Source organism: Pezoporus occidentalis, unplaced genomic scaffold (assembly GCF_034315485.1).
Source record: "Pezoporus occidentalis ecotype Australia unplaced genomic scaffold, CSIRO_AGI_Poc_V1 ctg63, whole genome shotgun sequence".
NCBI lineage: Eukaryota > Metazoa > Chordata > Aves > Psittaciformes > Psittacidae > Pezoporus > Pezoporus occidentalis.
In genome coordinates, this window is record NW_026915977.1 from 7,374,218 (window position 1) to 7,395,385 (window position 21,168).

A 21,168-nucleotide genomic window follows, 5' to 3' on the forward strand; every position below is an offset into this window, starting at 1 on the left:
TCATCAAGAGTTTGAGGGTGGGATAGGGGTTCACCAACGGTATGTAGAAGGGGGTCACCAAGGGTCTGAGGAGGGGGCAGAGGGTCACCAGGGGTCCGAGGATGGGTAAGGGGTCACCAGGAGATTGGGGAGGGGATAAAGGGTCACCAGAGCCCGCCCTGGCTCCGCTGGCATCACGGACCCGCAGCCGGCACGGGCAGAGCCGGGCGGTGCTCCCGCAGTGCCAGCCCCTGAGCGAGTCATTCCCAATGCCGCTGCCGAGCCAGCCTGGAAACCCCTGCTGGAGCCCCGGCGGGTGGCACAGGGCAGGCAGCGGGGTCCGCACGGCCCGGCCCGGCCCGGGGCGCTGGGACCCGAACGGCCCCGGGGCTCGGCCGTGGGAAGCGGAGCGGGGCGGAGCGGGGCGGAGGCGGCGGAGCGGGCACATGCGCCGTGCGCGCACTGCGGAGCGGCGCGGAGGGGCGCGCAGCGGGAGCGCGGCTGCCGCCGCAGCCCTGCGCAGCCCCGGGGGCAGCCGCGGAGGGAGAGACCCCCCCCCCCCCCCCCGAACCCCCGAAGCCGGCGGAGGTGAGCGGGGAGGGATGCGGGAATGACGCGGCACGGGGAAAGCGGGGGTACCCCCATTTGTGAGTTGCAAGGGGGGTATCATTGCTTGGCAGCCTCGTTATTGGGGTCCCCCTTGGCTTTGCGTCCTTTTTTGAGGGGGGTGGCATCCGTGCATGGAGGGGATCCCCCAGCGCTCTGCATCATTTAATGGATGGGGGGGGATCTCCACCACTCTGCATCCCTGCATGATGGGGGGTCCGGGCCGCTTTGCATCCCTGGGTTGCAGGGGTGTCCCTCATAGCTTTGCATCGTGCATGGGGTGTGTGTGTGTGTGTGTGTGTATATGTCGCTTTGCAGCCTCGCATTAGGAGGGGGCTGTCCAAGCTTCTTTGCATCCCTGAGTGGAGAGTGCCTGTCACTTCACACCTATTCATGGGGGGGGGTGGTAAGGATGATCCTTTGCATGGAACGGAGAGAGTCAGGCTGCTTTGCACCTTTTCATGCAGGGGAGCCCCCAAATTACTTAACACATTTACATCACGGTACTCTGAGCCTCTTTGGACCTTTGCATGTGTGTGGGTGCTTTCACTTTGCATTCCTGCATGGACAGTGGGGTACCTGACTCCTTTCACACTTGCATTGGGGGAGGCACATCACTTTACCTCTTTGCATCGTGGGGAGGGAGGATCCACCATTGCTTTTCGTTTTTACGTCATTGTGGAAGATAAGAGGGTGTGCAGCGAGAGGCACAGCATAGAGTAGGGCTCATCACCCCCGGGTAGGGAATGTGGAGGGTATGGAGGGGCTGCAGCATGGTGCGAGCCTAGAGGAGCAGAGGGGACAAGGCCAAGCAGGTCAGAAACCTGATAGCAGCTGCCATGCGTGGAACCTCCTAACGTAGGGCCCTCCCTGGGGTTTGGAGCCCCTCCAGCAGCCCCACAAGCAGGTTGCAGGCAGGCACACACCCCCAAAGAGCGCAGAGCTGGGGCCTCCATCCTCCATGATTCAGCTACTTGCAGAGAGCTTTAATTCTATGGCTTCAAACTCGAGTTCTTGCTGCCTCGTGGTGGTGTCAGCACGATAAAATACCTATGGATTAAGATGCTTTTTCGTGTAGTTTGTGGCTGCTTTGTCTGTGGCTGCCTGGCCCAGAGCAGCCAGGGGCCGGATACAGTGCCGGACACAAGCTGAAGGGAGGGAGCACAGAGCTATGGGCAGATCAGCAATGGCAGAATTAATAATTTATCTATCTCCAAACTTCAGCATGCCAAGGTACACCCCTCAGTTGCTGCATCTCATTGCCTGGGTTTTAAAGAGGTTGCTAGATTCATTAATATACATATATATATAAAATAACAGCATTTGTGTATCTCAGTAGCATCCCCATGGCAGGTGAACAGCTTGGCACTGAGGAGAGGTTGAAGAGGGCATCAGCCAAGCAAAACTTCATCTGGCAGCTAGGAGGTTAATGTGCACCGTGCTCTTCTGTCACAGATGCAGAGCACGCCAAGGGCTCTTACACATGATGCCTGTGATGCAACTTAGACCCCAAATGTCCGCTCCTTCCCCAAGGAGCTGAAGCCCACGGAGAAGACTCGAGATGAAGCCTATTTTGCTTTGAGCTATCATCTCACTTGGCCCACTTCTGAACCAAAGATGCTCATCCTCCATTTTATGGTGGATGACAAATCAGCTGCAGATGCCAAGATCTTGACAAGTTACGAATAACAGCCCTCAAGCCCAAAGTGTTAAAATAAAACAGGCAGGAATGCTTTCCTTTTTGCAGAGCTGCTTATCCCAAAAGGCACCCTCTGGGAAGGGACCACCCGAGCGCATGGCACAGCCCTGGGGGAATCGCATTTGAGCTGGCTGGAGATGCCAGCTCTCTGGCTGGAGATGCCGGTCCTGCAGCTGTTCCCAAAGGCAGTGAGAGCCGGCTTTCCAGAAGGACCCTCGCTGCTTGCTGAGGGTTTCCTGGGTTTATCAAAGCTCCTTCTATACTGGGCAGAATAAGGGTGGTTTGTTCAGCAGCATCCTGGTCACACAAACCGCCGGCGAGCAAGAGGGGTCCTTCTGTTAATGAGCTGAGCACAAAAGGGAGAGAAATGTCATTGAGGGTTTTCTTTTGGTGATAGAGAGTCATGAGAAACGACACATGATTCCCCGGTCAGCAGGGATCTCTTCCAGCCAAAACATAGCTGGGATCTGTGCCGCTGTTCCCACCACCCCATCCCCTGACTCCTCCTCTGGAGATCGAGGCAGGCATTGCTGCTCCCAGGCAGCATCAGCACGGGAGCCACACACAGAACCACCAAAGGATGATGGAGGGGGATCACACATAGTTTTATCCACCCCTTTCTCCCTTCAGCATACTGGGGCATTGTGTTTGCATGGATTTTGTTTGTATCCAAAGCAGAGACAGAGCCAAAAGGTGGCTGTGGAGCTGGGGCTCGCAGCAGCTTCTATGGGATGGGAAGGGCCTGGTGAATTGGCCCTTGGCTCCATCAGCATCACTGAGAGATCAAGCCACACATCAACTAAAACCTAAGGAAAACAAGTATCTGAAAACCCATGTGCCAAATCACTGTTTGCTACCCGCAAACCTGTGAAGAAACATCATTTAGATAAAAAACAGTGCAAGGAGCCTGCTTGCTTTAAACCCAGCTGGCAGCAGGATGAGCTTTTTATACTAACCCCAAGGTAACGAGGCCGTTGCATTTATGGCATCCTCCTAAGCAGGCTTCTGTTGAAGGTTGGTGTTGCAGAGCCCAGCCTTCAGAGGCGTTTGTGATTTAGAGGCAATTTAGTCAAGTGCTGTTCCTAGAGCTGAAGCGTTCTGCAGTAGAAAGGGGGGGGGGGGGGAAAACTACTGTGGCATTTACTAATAAAACTCTTTAGGAATATTTTTAGCTGTGCTTTAACGTTATGTTGCACTTTGCTGTGAAGTGTTTGCTCGCTGAAGCCTCCTGGCAGTTGTTAGTTGTGGTAGAGCTGCCTTTAGCTGAGTTAGCAGGGGAGGAGAGCTGCAGATGGACTGGAGGAGAGGTGCTGCTGCGGGGTGGGTGGTGTGCCTTCCTATGGGACACAGGTCACTGGTGCAGTCCCAGCCCAGAGAGTGATGCAGCTCTGCCCCAGGGCCAGCCGGAGACCCAGCTCCCTCCTTCTGTTTGGCTGGAGGGCCTGACCCTTCCCCTGCTGCTGCAGCTCAGCCCTAATCTGTACTTGGCCAACAGCAAATATTCCTCTGGGCCACCAGGATCAGGGCTGAGACCTCTCAACTGTGAGTCCCCAGCCCCCAGCTGCAGGTGGGGGACCACAAACAGCATCCCACAGTTTGAGGCTTTTCAGTCCCAAAGGCATTTTGCCATCCAATGCTTTCACATGAGATGTTCTAATCCTTCTCACTTGGGATGGGGCTGGGATGCTTCCCATGGCCCCAGATCATGTGTAAAGGTGGACACGTGGATGCGGAGAGGTCCAGGAGGTGGTGTTGCTTCTCCCATACCCATCAGCCTCAGCACAATGAGAATTTACTCCCACTGAAGATCTGCCCTCTGGTTTATTTTAAGCAAGGGGAATGCTGGAGATCCAACCAGCTTTAATACATTTCACCTTTGGACAAGAGCTCTGGAGTGATGATCGGCTTCGCACAAAGCAGGGACATTTGTCACGTTGGTAGCATTCAGTTGTTTGGACTAGCAACAGATTAGAAGGTGGTCACAGATGCATTTCATGAATTAGAGCAATGAGTCCTTGTGGTGCAGATCACGCTCCATTTTGAGTGAAGTAAATCAGCAGATCTGGTCCAGCTCTAGCAAGGAGGTTTCTCCGCATTGCAAAGAGCCACCTGCACAGTTTCTGATGGTTGATTTTTTCCTGATGCACCAAAGCTTCAGCCCCTTCAGGCTACAGACTCTGCTTTCCCTCCTGAGGCTGCCTGTGCTCCACAGCAGCCAAGCACCTGAGGCTGAGAAGCAGGAATTTAGGTTCCCCTGAGGCAGAGGTTGCCCCTCAACCATTATGTAGCTGCTGGTGACCCTGCAGATCTGTCCTGTTGCTCTTTGAACCCTCCTGCACTGATCTCCAGCACGTTCTGGGGCAGAGCTCCACAAACCAACAGCTCAAAGGGCTGCTGCTGCTTTTGCTTCTGTCTGCTCGGAAACACTGCACACCCCAGAGACCCTTCCCAGCCCTCTCATACCAGGTCTGCTCTGCCAGGCTCCACAGGACAGGCTCCTTCAGGCACCTACCAGCCCAGCTGAGTGTCACCTCTGCCTCTTGTCCTTTTCCTCACTCCAGAGTTGGCTTTTTTCCCCTCTTTTCAATAGTTCAGGACTGCCTTGTGTCTCCTCCTTGCTCCTATGCCCACAGCCCTTCTGAACCTTGCCATTGCCAGGGTACCTGCACTGAAACACAGGTTGCGGTCCTGAACAGGCACTGTGAGATTTGGCCCTTCTTGTTTTGATATTAATTTGTAACCTCTTTTGTCTTCTGTTCGAGGATAATGGAGTTTTCAACATACCCCTTTGGTTTCTGCACTGCTTGGGCTCCTGGCATCCAACCAAAGCTTTTGCTCCCTTGCAAAACCCTTCAGTTCCTGGCAGTGTCTGGTCCTCGGTGCTCAGCAGCACCCTGGGGAGCCCAGTTTGGGCAAGAGCTTTGATTACAAGAGTGGAGCAAAGGGACTGTCCTCAAAGCTTGGCCCAGAGCTGAGCTCCCGGTCTTGAGGTGGTTGTGCTCACTGCACCCTTACCCATGTCTTCCCCAAATCCAGGCTCAGGGCTGGTCTTGGCCATCTGGCACATGGTGAATTAGGTTTCTTTTGGCCATCTCATACAAGCTCAGCTGCTGCTTCATATATCATCCATATGGGTGTGCACTGTGCTTCAGTACCCTCACACGAAGTATACCTCCATGGCTGATCATCCTCCCCAGCCCAGCTCTGCTCATTACTGCCATGGCTCCATTTCCAGTCCAGGTTTCTCCTGCAGGAAATGCCCAGCAATAGATAACAAACCCCAAAACTGCCTTCTGTCCCACCCTGGCCCCATGAAGGAGGATGGCAGCAGAGCATCATCCCTCTGCTCTCTCATGCAGTATGAAGCGGGACACTGAAGCTGAGGTGCAGGTAGGCACAAACCAAACATCTGTCATGGGGAATAGCCAGCATGAGAAGCCTGTTGCCACCCAGCTGGTCCCTCCTTGCAGGGCCACCCAGAGCATGCATGATCCTTCAGGCCACTTTGGATGCCAGCACAGGAATCCAGCTTGGCTTTGCAAGTCACAGCTCAGTCTCAGTGGGAGAAGGCAAGTGGGTCTGAGGGCAGAGTGAAGGTGAGGAGACAGTTATGTACATGAAGAGCTATTGCAAAGAATATAAGGAGCAATAGCTGGACATGAAACTCAAATCTTTTGGACCCTCTGACAAAACAAGAGCTGCTTGCCTGCCCCTGATGGACCCCGAGGACTTAAGCTGCCAGATGTGATGCCTGCAGAGATGAAGGATGACATCTGGAAGGAGCCAGCTGTAGGGGTCACCTGTAAGCCAGCACCTGCAGCTCACACTGCCCATCTGGTCTGCAGGGACCTGGGGCTGGCAGTCATGGTCCAGGGCAGCACTGAGCTCCATCCCTTCTGTTCTCTCCCCCTGCATGGCCTGGGAAAGGAGGGACCGCTCCAGGGTTTGGGATGCTGCAGTCAATTTGCTGATTGTTCCATGGGAGAAATCAGCTTCTTAGGGCAGAAGATAAAGCTCATTCCTTGTCTCCTCTCCCCTGCCTGGGTATTTCAGCTGATCTTTGCTTGGGCAGCAGTGAGTTGGATGTGGAGAAGTGGGCACTTTCTAGTTACCATCATCATCAACTGTGTCCTTGGTCCTACAGCTGAGCTGTCACCACTGCCTTTCACCTGCAGTGTTTCCCAGTACTACAAGACCCAGAGTTATTGACCTGGTCAGTAGTTAGGGAGAGAAGATGAGTGATGGGAGAGCCTACAGTGTGCCTGTGCCATGGCAGCAGCTCCTGGGAAGCCCCCAGCTGATCCCGTTCCTGCCTTCCACCTCCAGGAAATTCCTGCTGGGTTTGCGGCTCTCATTTTCCTCCTCCTGCAGCCTGACATTGGCATTACCCCTCTGATTGCTCCTCACTTCCACTGAGGAGATAACAAAACCTCATGGATTTAGTCCATGGGAGCAATATTAGAACCTGGCTGATGTCCCCAGACCCAGCAGAAGAGATGCTCACGCTACAACAACGTCCCACAGATGCGCATGGGAATGAGAAGCCTCAGACCATTGCAGTTGGTTGAGGTTGCATCTGTGAATCCCACACCCAGGAAGCACCTAGAGAAACTGGGACTGTCCATGAGAAATAAATAAAGAGGAGCTAACCTTGCTGACTGTGGCTGGAAAAGCCCATATAGCCACCTAAACCTGAGTGAGGCTTTGAAGATGGACCATCATGGGGGCTTGTACCATTATGCCAAAGCAGCAGAAAGGTGGGATGCGAGGGACTGTGCGGGGCAGCTGTAGCTGGAATCTCCTCATTGCCTCAGAGCCATCTGCTGCATCTCCTAATGCACCCTCAGCTAGAAAGGAAAGAAAGACCCGAGCCCTCAGGGGCTGGTACCTCTCCTGAGCTGTAATCAGAGAGGAGAGCAGGAAGGGAAGGCTTCATCCCCACCTACAAGCATCCACGGCCAGCAAGGATAGACATGTATCCCAAGGGAGGATTTTAGGAACTCCTTTCCACACCCTTGGTGCCAGAACAGGCATCTGATAGCAGAACCCAGCCCATGGCTCAGATGCCTTGCACCAAATCCGTGCCAGCACCCACCTGAGGGACCTACCTGGGGCAGGAGCTGCTTGCAGGGGTGATACCCAGCAGGGTCTGGCTAGGAGCAAGGCTGGAGCATCCTTCAGGGCAGGACTAGCACCCCCAGCTGAGCTTAAATAAACTCCTGGCCCATGGGTGGGGATATGGGTCCCAGGTGAGGCTGCTCAGGGGCTAATAGTGCCTATGGGAAGATGGTAATTTGGTCCTGCAGCTGCCCAGATGTGGCTTTACTGGAGCATTGGCAAGCTGGGCTGTACTGGGGGTGCCATAGTGGTTGCTGCTAAGCCTGATGCACATGGTGTGTCAGTGATGGCCCGTGGTGCTGAGCACTGAGGTCGGGTCTGGTGTGGCCACGTGTGTGGAAGAAATCATGAAGTGCTCTTGGCCAAACTCTATCCATGTTTGGAATATGAGCCATTAACTGGGGAGGTTAAACCCAGCAACTGAAAAGTTGCCTGTCCTGGCTACCCTGACCTAAAAATGTGTGTGCCTAACTCCTTGGTTTCTTCTGCTGCAAGCTCTGAGTCTTGTTAGTGCTTTTGGGGGGGGAGATTAAAGGGACCTTTCTTCTCCAGGATGCTCTCCCGTGGCATGGTTTCACATGCTGTTATCAGACCACATCCCCACCCTCTGCCCCGCTGGCTGTCCTTGCTGGGAAGTATCAGACCTCAGATCCTTCTTTGCTTCATTCCCTTCTGTGGTCCCCATGAGGGCTGGAGGCTGATTCCCCCCAGGCCCCATGCGCAGGACAAAAAGCCCCGGTGCCAGTGGCCGTGTCCCAAGCGGATGGTGAGAATGGCTCTTTGTTCCCTGTTTCTAATTGCTGGGCCCAAGCAGCTCATTAACTGCTCTGCCCTGCACCCTCCGGTCCCTGCAGCCACTGCCATGGGGACATGCTGGGGCTCAGCCTCTGAGTGCACATGTTGGGGTGATAGGTGAAACCATCTCGAAGTGAGCCTGGGGTGAAGCTGCCAGCATTGCTCCTCTCTTTATAAGCCCAAGTGGGGTTAAGGGGGTGCCTGCAAAGAGGAGCTGTGTGTATCCAGAGCAAACATCCATCAGCAACATCCAGAGCCTCCCCTGCAAACTCCATCACAGTTTTCTCAGCCAAAATACACCCGGCTGGCAGAAGCCTCTAGGATTTTTGGGGAGCCAGGAACAGTACCAGCTCCCCACGCATGTGCAGTGACTTTGGGAAGCGCCAGAGGACACACGGTTGCCTCTAAGGAGGGTTCAGGGCTGGGGTCCTTCCTCCAGTGGCCTGTGTGCCCTGGGGCAGAGCAGAGCCCAACCCTGCGCATACAGCTCCGGAAGCACAATCAGCCCTTTGGGAAGCTCGATATGAATGATTTAGGGACAAGTTTGGGACTCTTTCATGGAGGCAGCTTGCATTTGCATTTGAAAACTGCGAAGGAGCTGGCGGTGCTGGTGGGGGGACGGGTGCCATCAATGGGAAACTGTTCTGTCGAATGCTCCCGGGGCCAAAAAATGTGAACTCTGCAGATTTCTGGCTCCGTTCGTGGTTGGGATTGCTGTGCCCAGCTGCTCTGCTCCCAGCTATTAACAGCACTGCTCGGGAGCTGCGTTTCCTTCACTGCCAAAGCAGAGCGGGCGTTTGTGAAGGATGGGGTTAATGGGGGTGTGGAATGGGGGGATCCATCTCACTGTTCATGCCCTCCGGTCCTTACCGGCCCTGGATCCAATTCCTGGTGATTGCAATGCTGAAGCCATCAGTTTGTCTTTGCATTAGGGATGGATCTGAGGCCTGATGCACTCGTGTCACATAAGACCCCCTTGTGCAAGCCTGTGTGCTTTGTGCCTGTCCATGTCCCAGTCCCAGCCTGCAGCACCCCAGGAGACAGCACCATGGTTAATAAATGCCCCTTTTTGTGCTCCTTTCTCAGCCTATTTCACACCAATTGCCCTTTACATCAGTGGGGTGACCTGCCCCCAGCACCCCCTTCCTACCCCACTGCACCCATTATCCTCCTTCCTTGCCAGCTGCCAGAAGTGTTCTCACTGGAGATGGGACTGCTGGGTGCAGGCATCTCCCTACATCTCCTCAAGACCCATAGAAAAAGAACCATCCCCAGTTCAGGCAAGGATGGCATGGAGCAGGGGGCATGTAGGGTGCGACAGAGAGCTGGCCACGGGAGCTTGCCTCGGTGTGCACAAATAAAACCCCGGAGAGCTTTGCACTGAGCTGGAAGTAATGGCATTACAAGCGCTTGCTCGCTTCTGGCTGCTGTTTGGGTTGGATGAGGCTTTTCAGAGCTGCAGCACATGGGGATTTGCTCCTGGTTTGCGCACAGCTCCAGGAAGGGAAGTGGGAAAAGCTCCCTGGGTACAGTGGCTTGGCAGTGGAGCACAAGGGTAGGGTCCTCACCTCCATCCTGGCGTTCTCTGGTTTGCACCCCCAGAGCATCCCCTGCTTGGAAGAGCCCTGATGCCACTGCATGGGCTGCACTTGCTGTGTACCGGTGCAGGCAGGATGAGTGCCCTGGGCAGAGAGCAGAGGGAATGGGGATAAAAACAGACAAATGGTAAAAGCTGAGTGTTTCTTGTTCTCTCTTTGCCCAGGAGAGGCGTGAGGGCTCGCCGGCAGCATGCCGCTGGTGAAGAGGAATATCGAGCCCCGGCACCTGTGCCGGGGGGCTCTTCCGGAGGGGGTGACGAGTGAGCTGGAATGTGTCACCAACAGCACGCTGGCTGCCATCATCAAGCAGCTGGGCAGCCTCAGTAAGTCACAGCACAGTGACCTCAGCGTGGGATGCTGGTGGGATGCTGGTGGGATGCTGATGGGACACCGCAATTGCTTGGTCCAGTTCCAATCACAGAGAAATGGGGCTATGTGAGAGCCATGTGGGCTGCAACCACCCCGAATTCAGTGGGAATTATCCAGCTAATTAAAAAAGGAGGATGCTCAGGGTCAAGCCCTAATGGGGACTTGATGACATTTTTAAGACCCATTTTCCTCCCGTAGTTGATCTGTGCAGTGGGGGACAAAAAAGCCTTTGTGAGCCTCTTGCTTCTTGAGTTGGCCTGAAACAGGAGGGTCAGGTGAAGATTAAAAAACCCCAACCTATTCATTTTGATCTTAGAGCTTTGTGTGAAAGAGAGGTCTATATAAAAGGTCTAAATCCTCATCTGTCTTCCTATGCTGGGACTGCTTTCAGCAGAAAAGGGGAGGATGAGAGCACTGCACACACCAGTGTGCAGATTTAATAGGGGCAACCTATTTCACTGCTGAGTATTGACTTAAAATAGAGAAAGAAGCACAGGCTTTGCAGGGCCCCCCCTCTGATTTCCCCCTCCTCCAGAACTAGATTCTTCTCTAAAATACTCCCAGAAAAAATAAACCCTGTCTTTAGGGAGCTGCTGGAAGCACAGGCGCTCACATGAGCAGCACCCATGGATGCTCAGGCTATGGCTCCTCATCCAGGGGAAAAGGGAATCAAATACAAATGTTTGAGTTGGGTGACAGGCTGAGAGGATTCCAGAAGTGCCTTGATTCCAGGAGCCATTCGATGCATGGTTTTGGAGGAAACCTCCAGGTGCTGGGCTGGGGGATGAAATGGGATGGGTGCTGTAGCCTGCAGATGTCAGCAGTGCTCTGCCAGGTGCCCTGCTCAGTCCCGTGATAGTCACAGCCCTAATGAAGAGTTATCATAACACCGAGCGCTGCAGGGGAATAACTGCTAAAGTGAAATAAATGACAGTTTCCCCCTGCTGTAGCACTCTCCCCACTGCCCTGCTCCTGGTTTTCCACCTTCAGGACTGGGTTTCCACAGGTCATGTTGTATGATGGTGGGTTTTTTGGCTGTATCTGTCCTATTAGATCCAAAGGCTTTTTATGGCACAGAGAGTGATGATTTAGTGCCTCCCATGGGTACCACTGTCACTGAAAAGGATGCTCGTGCACAGAGGAGTGGGCAGGAGCAGGGTGGGTGGTTTGTGCTCACCTCCCTTCATGCAACACTTTGCCAGGTCTGGGAGAGAATGAGGCTCAGCTCCCAAAACCCATGGCTGGGGAGGGAGCCCCATGGAGCCCGTGAGGGAAGGTGTGAGGTGCAGGGGTGGGCAGGGTGAGAGCTGCCTGCCAGCCACTGCTGCCTGACATGTGCGCACTGCCCTCTGCCAGGCAGGCACGCAGAGGACATCTTCGGAGAGCTGTTCAATGAAGCCAACAGCTTCTACATGAGGATGAACTCACTGCAGGAGAGGGTGGACCTGCTGGTCATCAAGGTGACGCAGCTGGACTCCACGGTGGAGGAAGGTGAGGGGCTGGGGCTGTTTTGGGGTGGTGGCTGGGTGCTCAGGGCCAGACTAGCCCCAGGTTCATGGGGCTGAGGCCACCCCTGCATCCCCTCTTCTTCTTGTGCCCCCAGTTTCACTGCAGGACATCAACATGAGGAAAGCCTTCAAGAGCTCCACGGTGCAGAACCAACAGGTCGTGTCTCGCAACTCTATCCCCAACCCAGTAATGGAGATGTACCAGCGCTGCGACAAGCCCCCGCCACTCAACATCCTCACACCCTACAGGTAGGGTGGCCAGTGCATCACTCCTTGGGGGGAACAAAAGGGTCCTGGAGGTCCTTTCCAGGAGAGACACCAGGGTTGCACCCCATTTGCTGCTCAGCAAGGGCTGAGAGGTTATTTTCTCCAGTTGTTGTGCCACCATCCCCAGGGTGTAGGGTGGTTGGGACGCAGTGGTACCCCAGATAGTGACTGTTATGTTGGACATGTTCGTGGTGGGGCAACAGCTTGTGACTGTGCTCATACCACCCCAACATGCTCAAGGGAAGGGGGGTGTTCTCCTATGGCTGATAACCCACTCTCCCAACCCACCAGGGATGACAAAAAGGATGGCCTCAAATTCTACACTGACCCCTCCTACTTCTTCAACTTATGGAAGGAGAAAATGTTGCAGGCAACAGAAGATAAGAGAAAGGAGAAGCGCAGGCAGAAGGTAAGAGGCAGGTGGGGATCCTTGGCGGGGGGATGTCCCAGGACCTGGAGGACAATCACCTTCCTGGTGCATCCCGTGTGCTCCAGCCCATTGCAGTGGGCACATCTCATGGTGCTGGGTGGTGACCATGGAGGAGCTGGGCTGAGATGGAGCCGTGGCTTGTGTGTGCCCCCAGGAGCAGCGGCTGGTGGAAGACTCCACCCGGGAGGTGAAGAAAGTGAGGAAAGCCCGCAACCGGCGCCTGGAGTGGAACATGATGGCGTATGATAAAGAGTTCCGGCCCGATAACAGGTTCTCACCATCCCCCTATCACATGGCGTCATCGGAAGGATCACTGTCCCCAGATAATAGGCAGGTTTTACCTACTGCACGTTTAGCTCACCGCCTCTCCTTTGCTTTTCTCTGTCTTTGGGGGAATGCGTTGCCTGTTGGAGGGTTGGGATGGCAAACCATACATCCGTGGTAGCTCAGAGGCAGCTGGTGCCTTTAGGGTCGCAACCAGGACCTCAGGAGCAGCCTTGGTGGTGGGATAAAGTTGGAGCACTTTCCATTCAGCAGCTAAGGGAAGAGACTGTGCTGGTGTTCTCCTCCCCTCCGCTATCTCTCTGCTATTGCACGTCTATATTTTGTGCCCATTTCTTGCTTTGCTGTCTCAACCCCAAAATACTCCCAAAAACCCCACATCTCGCTGACACCCCCACCCAGCCACCCCCCCTTCCCAGGAATACAACAGTTGGGTTTTCCTGTGCCATAGATCTTACGCATCGGATGCAGCCGATCACTCATACCCAGCGAGCCCCAACCACCCGGCACAGCTCCTGGCACCAGCATCCCACCAGGCCCCTGTGGAGCACAAGGAAGGGGTGCTGGTGGCTGCCCCCCCCCAGGAGCACGTCTACCGCCCGTCAGCGGGCAGCCGGCAGAACAGCCTCAACCGGCTCCAGCAGCCCCATGTGCCGCAGCCCCCCGAGGCCATCCTCAACGGGCCGAGACCTCACCTAGTCAAGGAGTACGGGTAGGGCTTCAGCCTGCTCTTCTCTCATGGAGGAGGGATGCCCAGGGGAAGGGGGGCTTGGTGACGGGTTGACCACCCATTGGTGGGCTGGGGTAGTAGGGAGAGCCCTCCTCTGCAGCCAAAACCACCAGTGAGACCCACGGCCAAATCAGTCAGGAGCAATTCTGGGGTAACCTCGTCCCAGATACGGCAACAAGGTGGATGGAGGGGACCATTTTCCCATTACATGCCCTATTGCCCCCCCCACCAGCAGAGCCCCCCCACCTCCATGACCCTGGGACAGAGCTTACATGAGGGTCCAGAGCAAACCAAGCCACAGCAGAGCCAGTCGGGTGCCCGGGATGGGTGATGGGTGCAGTCATTCCTGTCCCACTGACATGGCTTTGCTCCCGTTGCAGCCCGCAGCCAGTGCCCATGGCAGAGTACTTCGTGCCGCCCGCCCCGCCGCCCCCTCCGCCCGTCATCCCCTCGGCACAGACCGCCTTCGACAGCCCCATCTCGGCTCCCCCCGCGCTGGCCCCCGGCTCCGCCGGCCCCCCGTCCTACGCACCCTCACCCCCTCCTGTGCCCCCCGGGCCCTACTCCGCTTCCCCGCCGCAGGCCGGCCCCATGGGACCCCCGGTGGCACCCCCACCGCCGCCGCCGGGGCCCCCCGCTATTGCCGCCTCACCGGCGCACTCGGCATCGCCACCGGCTCCCACCATGGAGCCTCGGAAGCCGCAGATCCCGCTGATGCCCATGAGCGATGCCCGGAGCGACCTGCTGGCGGCCATCCGCAGGGGTGAGCGGGGGCAGCGGGAGGAAGGGGGGGACAGGTCCCGAGTGCTGCCGCATGGTGGCAAAACACCTCTTGGTATAGGTTTGGGGGGGGGGGGAGTGCAAGATGATGTGTGAAGATGGTGGCATCCAGATAGGACCTGGGGAGGGAAAGAGGTGCAGCGCAGGGAGCTGGGGGAAACCCATCATCGGAGGTAGTGCGGAGTTCCGCAGGGACGTCTTGAAGCTTTTGTGTGTGTGGCCTCCTTCCGTGTTGCAGCAGGCGTGCTCCAAAGTCCTTCCCATTTCCCTGCAAATCTTAGGTTGAACTGTGGATTTAACCTTCAAGAAAGTTCAGCCTCTTCAGGTCAAGTGGAAGCAGAGGAGCAGCTTTATTCTGTTATGTAGCCTTATAATCTCATGCATCATGTTATCTCGTGTAGCTTTATAATCCTGTGCATCTTCCTGCAAGGGGGCTGCAGCCGTCTCATTTCAGCCAATACTTTCAGCTGGTGGGATGCCACACATCAGGTGCATCCATGGGTGCTGGCCACGTTGCCCCTAAAGCCTTCTCCCCCCTTTCCTACCTCAGGAATCCAACTCCGGAAAGTCCAGGAGCAATGGGAACAAGAGGCCAAAAAGGAGCCGGTGGGCAACGACGTGGCGACGATCCTGTCCCGCCGGATCGCAGTGGAGTACAGCGAGTCCGACGACGACTCGGAGCTGGATGATAATGAGTGGTCAGACTGAGGGGCCCCGGGGCTGGGCGGGCACGGAGCGTCCCAGCTCTGTACCAGGGGTGTGCAGGCACCTTCCCCAACCTCGATGCCAACAAGCGCGGGCAGCCCCGCTCATTCCGGAGCTTTGCTTTTACACTATGTCAAAAACCCTTCAGGCAGCAGCAGCACTGGTAGGATACACCTCGGAGGCAGTGAGACCCGAAATTAGCAGCACCTTCACGTTTTAATGACTGCTTTGAAGGCAGGATTAAATAGGATTACTCCAGGTTTACACCTGGAGCAAGAGCAGAGACCAACCCTGAGTGTGCTTTGCTAGGGAAGGGAAACCCAGAGGCAGTAGTGCTTTGTCAGCTAGACATCAAATGTGTTAATGGGAAGCTCCTGGAAAAGAAGCCTGTTTGCACAGCTGGTGCCACCATGGGTGCGCAGGGGTGGCCAAGCACTCGGTTCGGGGATGCTCTGCTGCCTGCATTTGCAGGATCTGGCAGCTCCAAAGGCTGCATGTGGGCAGGAGCCTCCTTCCCCATAGAATCATTCAATTATAGAATAGCTTGGGTTGGAAGGGCCCCATCCAACCCCCTGCAGTGAGCAGGGACATCTCCAACTAGATCAGGTTGCCCAGAACCACATCCAGCCTTGCCTTGAGTGTCTCCAGGGATGGGGCATCCACCATCTCTCTGGGCAACCTGTTCCAATATTTTACCATATTTCATATAGGAATGGTCACCATTGTCCTGCTGCTCCCTGGAGAAGACCAAGGCATTGGTGACCTGAGCCTGTTTCCATCCTTTAGGACTACTTTTTGGGGAGAAAAGGGTGAAGGCAAGGCTTGTGCAGCTGGCAGGGAAACACAGCACTTGTCTAGGCTTGGAAAGGTGCAATGTGTGATGTCCTCAGGGGAAAAGGGGCAGCTGGCAAGGGAGCAGAGGTGTCCAGGGAGCTTCCCCAAGCCCAGCTCTCCTTGGCCTTAGTGCTGCACCATTTCAGTATTATTTGGGGAAAAAATAAATAGGCAAAATGCTGCTTTTAGGTAAACTCTCAACTTGCACTTTGCAGCCCCAGAAACTGCACTTGTACAATTGGGATCAGCTCAGATCCAGGCACTAGTTCCCACTGACCTGATCCTGCCCCATCCCTTACCTCACCGTTGAGCACTGATGGGGGACCCCGGAGAGCTGCCCCCCCTTCAGCATGGCACTGAAAATACCACTTTGCTTGTCAAAATAGAGCATGATTCATTCAAGGCTTTTCACACAGCTATGAAGAGGGGAGGCAAAGGCAGGCAGAGCAAAGGAGTGGGAATACTGAGCATATCACAGTATGGAATAGGGCAGGGAGAGGTTCCCCACCAGCAGAAAATGGGCCAGGACCAGCCATGGGCTTGCCCATCCTGGTGTCTCGAGGTTCTCTCTTGTGTTCCTGTATACCATGAGTCCCTGAATGGGGTTAAACGGAGCCTCTATGTTGCATCTCTTCTGGGGAGAAGCTGGGCTCTGAGCCCACCTTCCTGGCTCTCCCAGTAGCTATGAGGGTGATGGCTCTAAAAGTAGTATTTTGACTATCCAGAAGCAACCACCCTGCTAAAGGAGGTGGGAGGATATGGCTGGGACCCAAAGGCCAATCCTTACATTCACCCTGAGAAATGCAAGTGTGAATGATACCACAAGCATCCGGGTTTGCCCCCCCACACACACTTTTCCTTAGAGAAAGCTCCTCTTGACTTCATCAGGGCTGATAGCTGGAGCAGGAACTCCAAATAAAATCCTTGGATTTAACCCCAGAATTTCCTATCCCAGCAGCACCATTTAAGCTGCTCAGGCACTTGTCCTCTTCCACCTGTCAAGGGCAGCCTCTCCCAACAAGAGGAAGACCTGACAGTGTGGGAGTAACTGTAGGGATCCATCCCAGTTCCTACATCAGCCTGCTGGGAGGTTCCATGCCTCCCATTTCACCGATCTCCCACTGCAGGCAGGGAGGAGCAGAGCAATAGGATGCATAGAACAGCTCACCTACAAAACACAGGGGAAACAGGACTGACCAACCAAGGCATGGAGACAGTGTACTGCAGGTGAGCAGGAAATTCCTGATACTTGGCACTCACCTAGACCTCTCATTTCTGATATTAACCCTCTGAGATGCAAGAGAACTCGCTGCAAAAGCATTTGGCCAAAGCCTGGCACGTCTGTCCAGGCACAGAGCCCCTGCGACAGCCTTTCCTTGGGAACACAGCTGGGATTTGGCCTGGAGCAAGGTCACAAGAAAGTCTTGTAAAGATTCAGAGCAGCATTGAAGCAGCCACCTGGTGGCATTTATTGTGGAGCGTTATTAATATAGGTGCAATCACAAGACTGTTTGTATGTGAAGAGAAACTGGGTTTCTTTGGATCACTTAGGAAGAGCAATAGCCCTTTGTGAGAGAGGGAATAGCAGAAGGCTGTTGGAGCTTTGGTTACCTGTGACAGCGGTTGAAGGGCTGCAGAGCTGGCTGCAGGGACCCAGCTATGGCTTGGGCAGAGCCAAGGAGTCCCACCAGCACACAGAAGCAGGGAAGGGGCTGATTCATCCCAGTAACACGAAGCTGAACTGATCCTGGTGGAAACTGGAGAGGAGCCGAGTGCCCATAGGAGGCTGCCTCCCTTCTTTTCATGCACTAGTTGCTTTGTGTGTGCCATGTGCTGTAGTCCCCCACTTCCCTGTCACTTCACAGTGACTTTGCTGTGCTTGGGGATGGCAGCAGTCAGTCAGCCCATGCTACTATCGGGGTCGATGCCAATGCATGGTGGAGCACTTGACAATCATGTAACTCAAGCCTGCCCTGTGCAGGTAGCAAAGGTCACTCCATTTCCTCACACCTGTGTGTTCTTACACCATCCCTGGACATCCCAGCACATCCTCATGTTTGTATCCCACTTAATGAAATTCCCAGCCCGATAGCACAGGCCCATTTCACACACTCGACTCCGAAGTAGGACCATAACCTCCCAGCATCGCCTATGGCTTGAAGACATCATGATCCAGCTCTTCCAGGGATCTGAACTGCCTCAGCTCCACTGAAACAGTCTTAATACCAGGGTTGGAGCTGATCTACAGGTAGCCTTTCCCCAGTAAGATGTCTACATCAGAGTGCGCTAGTCAGGTTTCTTGTGTAGCTGGTGGAGAAATAACCTGCATAGTGAGTGTGGGCTGTAGACAGCCATTTCTAGTCTGATCATGGTGCACCTTGCTCTTCCCAGCTCCCTTCTAGCAGCACCACGAGGCAGGCAAGCACATGGTGGCACAGAGCCCCAGTCTCATAATACTGCAAGGTCAGCTCTGCTGGCAAGCCACCATCCTCAGTGCCTTTGCCTGAGGGACTCAGCCACATTTGAGGATGACCATCTCTATTTTAGCTGCATTCATCTATTTTTTGCCCAGGTGACCTACGAAATCCAACACAAGGGACACAGACTCCTTGGTTGGTCTGGCCTAGCTGTGCTGGACCTGGTTGTGCCACAGTAGTTAACACTGGCTGGCTGACCCATATGCTGTGTACTCTATTCTGTACATATGTGCCTATTTCCATAGGCTCTTCCAAAAGTAGGCCAGGCTGCGTTACACAACCTGGAAGGCTCAAATCCTCATGTGGGCTGATATAAAAGTGAATACTTAAATATTTTATCTAGCTTGGCAGCCATTAAAAATACAATCAGGTCGCAGACGATTGAATTGCTCCTCTCTCAAGCGTACCAGAATTGGGCTGAGGAGGCTCTCCTGTACATTAAGGTATCATATTCCACATTAAAATATAGCAGTGGCATTTCATTGCCAACAGATAATCAGAGTGCCAAACATTTAATGAGCCCAACTGATGTCCCAAGAGTTTCTCTTCCCGTTTTATCCACTTTCTCCTACTTGCCAAATGATGGGCACAGATTAAAAATAATAAATACAATTGCCAAGGGGGTGAAGTGAAGTATACTCTGTGTGCCTACAAATTAATTGGGCCAGAGTCAGAACAAGAGTAAATAAGCCAGTTTGGTTCTGCTTAGAGCGCTGTAGACCTTAAAGTCCATCAGGAACCTCTTGGACATCTCCAATATAGCCAAGAAAGAACATAATGGGACCACCATGCCCATGGTACATTGGTCACTGCCTGTGAAGGCTATGTCAGGTGTGAAGTCTGGGTCTTGAGCAAGTTTCATGAAGGTTGGTGGAAGTCTGGCAGTGTTCACATCCTGACTTTGCACCCTCAGAGTCTTCTTGACTTTGAGGGAGCATTGCTGCTGACACCAGTGACTCTTAGATTATCCGTGTCCTGAAGGAAGAAGGGATTGGGTAGTTTCTAACTTTCCATCCTGGATAGAGTCCTAGAGAGGAGCAATCATCTTGTCTCGTGAGAGCTCCCGCTTCTGCAGCTGTTTTGTCTTGGGAAGGTTTTACTCTGGGGACAAACACAAGGCTGAACATGGCTTCTGCAGACAGTTCTATTCGCATTGGAGCCCTCGAGTTTCCTCCCAGTAACTTTTCCATCCCTATCTCCTTTTCAAGTCTCCCAAGGGCCTGAATGGAAGCTTTGCAGACTCTGTTGGGAACAAAGCCCAAATTAACACCTCAGCTTTAATGATAAGTGGAAGTTCCACTTGGAGGGATGCAGGCTGTAGCAACTGAGGTGGTATTTTGAGGGGTGTTTTCCAGAGGTGTATGGCTGGCAGGAGCACTGTGCTGTTTCCTTGTGGATGGACTGTGGGAGGTGTGGAAAGCACTCCCCATCATGGGGTGCTGGCAAGGGCAACAAAAGCCCTTCCTTTCACCATGATTCCTGTTCTCCTGTAGTAGTAGTAGTTATGTAGGGGTAAGGATTTCTCAGCTCACACGCCACTTTCCAGATTAAAAGGGCAAAGACTCTGTCCTGAGGAGTTCACAGTTTACAGCAAAGACCATATAACCTGCACTGCACTTTAGAAGCCTCAAATGCTCACTCGCCCATGAATTTACCCTCAGCTGGGCAGCAGCACCTTGAGGACTGTTGTCCTTTCCTTAGGTGACCCCACAACCAGCACCACATCCACATCCCCCACCGATGACAGCGGTGGGGTTCCCCTACCCCTTCACTGCCCCCATGCAGAAGTGCCTGAGCAAAGTACAGGAGTGCCAAGAAATGCTGTTTTTGTCTCTGAAAGGGTCACCATGCCCTCAGGATGCGCCTTTCCCAATCCTCACACAGCCCTGCTCCTCTGGGATGACCACACATGCCATAGGAAACATGCCCAGCCACACCACTGCAGCTACCTGCCAACACTTGGAGCTGCCCATGCAATACAAGCAATAGCATCTAAGCTCATAGAAAGTGTCTTTCCTCCTTCGGGCACTTACATGCAAACCTAGATTTTGAAGGATTTCCATCTTTTGGGGTCAAAGAGTTGTTTTTTGTGAATCTGATCTTCCTTTAACAAACCCCAGGTTTTCCAGGACCACTGTCTCAAGTTCCACTTTCTCCAGGTAAGAATTGTGCCTACATTTGGCTTGGGAGGGAAGGAAAAACCACAGTCAAGAACTTGAGTGAGGGGCTTGCCCCACAGCCTTCAATATCGTGCCCACAAGCAGTGTGGGAGGAAAACAATAGGATGATCCCAAAGAACACCATCCAGGAGTCAGCCAGGGCAGCCTGGTTGCATGCTCCCTTAGCTTTGTTGCCCCTTTTCTGGTGTTGATGTTAACCCTCAAATACAACAGTGATAAAAAACGTTGCAGATTAAACACCTGAGACAGAAGGATGTGAACTAACTGCCAAAAGCCACGCTGTGCAGCTGATATTGCTGTGCTACAACAGTTAGAAGGCAGCAGTTCCAGCAGCCTGCTCCTCCAGACCATACATGGCCCACAGACCACAGCATGTAAACTATGCTGGTACATTAAGGTGAACAATTTAAGTCACCACTTGATTTGGGGTAGCTCAGCTGAGGAACCCAAACCCAACAACCCAACCCCCCAAACTAAACCAACCAAACAGCTTGCATGTGATGTCCAGAAGGAACAATCTGTTCTGTCTCCTTCCATTGGACCTCGAGGGAAAGTCAGACCCAGCCTCTCCTCCCAGGTAGCCACCAGGAAACAGAGCAGTTATCACCATCAGCACTTCCAAAAAGTAGCTCTTAAGACACCAGTGTTTAAAACCAGAGGAAGCAGCACATCAGCCCACACGTGCAAGAAGGAAATAGGTCTCTTCTCACCATGGGAGGTACTTTTGTCCCTGAAGGACCCACCCCAGCTCAAGTGTTTCAAATCCCATTGATTTTCACCTGTTACCAATGCTTGTGCATCCCTGATGCCT

General features: G+C 53.9%; 1 protein-coding gene and 1 long non-coding RNA gene across 4 annotated transcripts; one reads left to right on the forward strand and one right to left on the reverse strand.

Annotated features, from left to right (window-relative positions):
• Nucleotides 1–415: 415 nt before the first annotated feature.
• On the forward strand, nt 416–16,539 carry LOC134174856 (actin-binding protein WASF3-like). Of its 3 annotated transcripts, XM_062640159.1 has the most exons (10): nt 434–567; nt 5,525–5,674; nt 9,960–10,118; nt 11,521–11,655; nt 11,768–11,921; nt 12,231–12,348; nt 12,524–12,699; nt 13,103–13,363; nt 13,762–14,144; nt 14,712–16,539. In XM_062640159.1, exons 3-10 carry the CDS (start codon nt 9,986–9,988, stop codon nt 14,867–14,869), a joined length of 1,518 nt encoding a protein of 505 aa, XP_062496143.1. In that variant the 5' UTR covers nt 434–567; nt 5,525–5,674; nt 9,960–9,985; the 3' UTR covers nt 14,870–16,539. The 3 variants fall into 3 exon arrangements, with proteins under 3 accessions (XP_062496142.1, XP_062496144.1, XP_062496143.1); XM_062640158.1 differs by lacking the exon at nt 5,525–5,674 and having other exon boundaries at nt 416–567; XM_062640160.1 differs by lacking the exon at nt 5,525–5,674 and having other exon boundaries at nt 416–567; nt 12,524–12,639.
• Nucleotides 1,557–8,132, reverse strand: LOC134174857 (uncharacterized). Its single transcript, XR_009968812.1, has 2 exons — nt 7,393–8,132; nt 1,557–2,630 (listed from the first exon to the last, which is right to left on the reverse strand). It is a non-coding gene; the product is annotated as an uncharacterized LOC134174857 (long non-coding RNA).
• Nucleotides 16,540–21,168: the final 4,629 nt, after the last annotated feature.

Bases quoted from the DNA above. Each gene is read 5' to 3' on its own strand.
- LOC134174856 (XM_062640158.1), top strand. From the start codon at position 9,986: ATGCCGCTGGTGAAGAGGAATATCGAGCCCCGGCACCTGTGCCGGGGG. The intron at 11,656-11,767 runs GTGAGGGGCTGG...TTGTGCCCCCAG, and splicing joins GGACTCCACGGTGGAGGAAG to TTTCACTGCAGGACATCAAC. The intron at 11,922-12,230 runs GTAGGGTGGCCA...CCAACCCACCAG, and splicing joins AACATCCTCACACCCTACAG to GGATGACAAAAAGGATGGCC.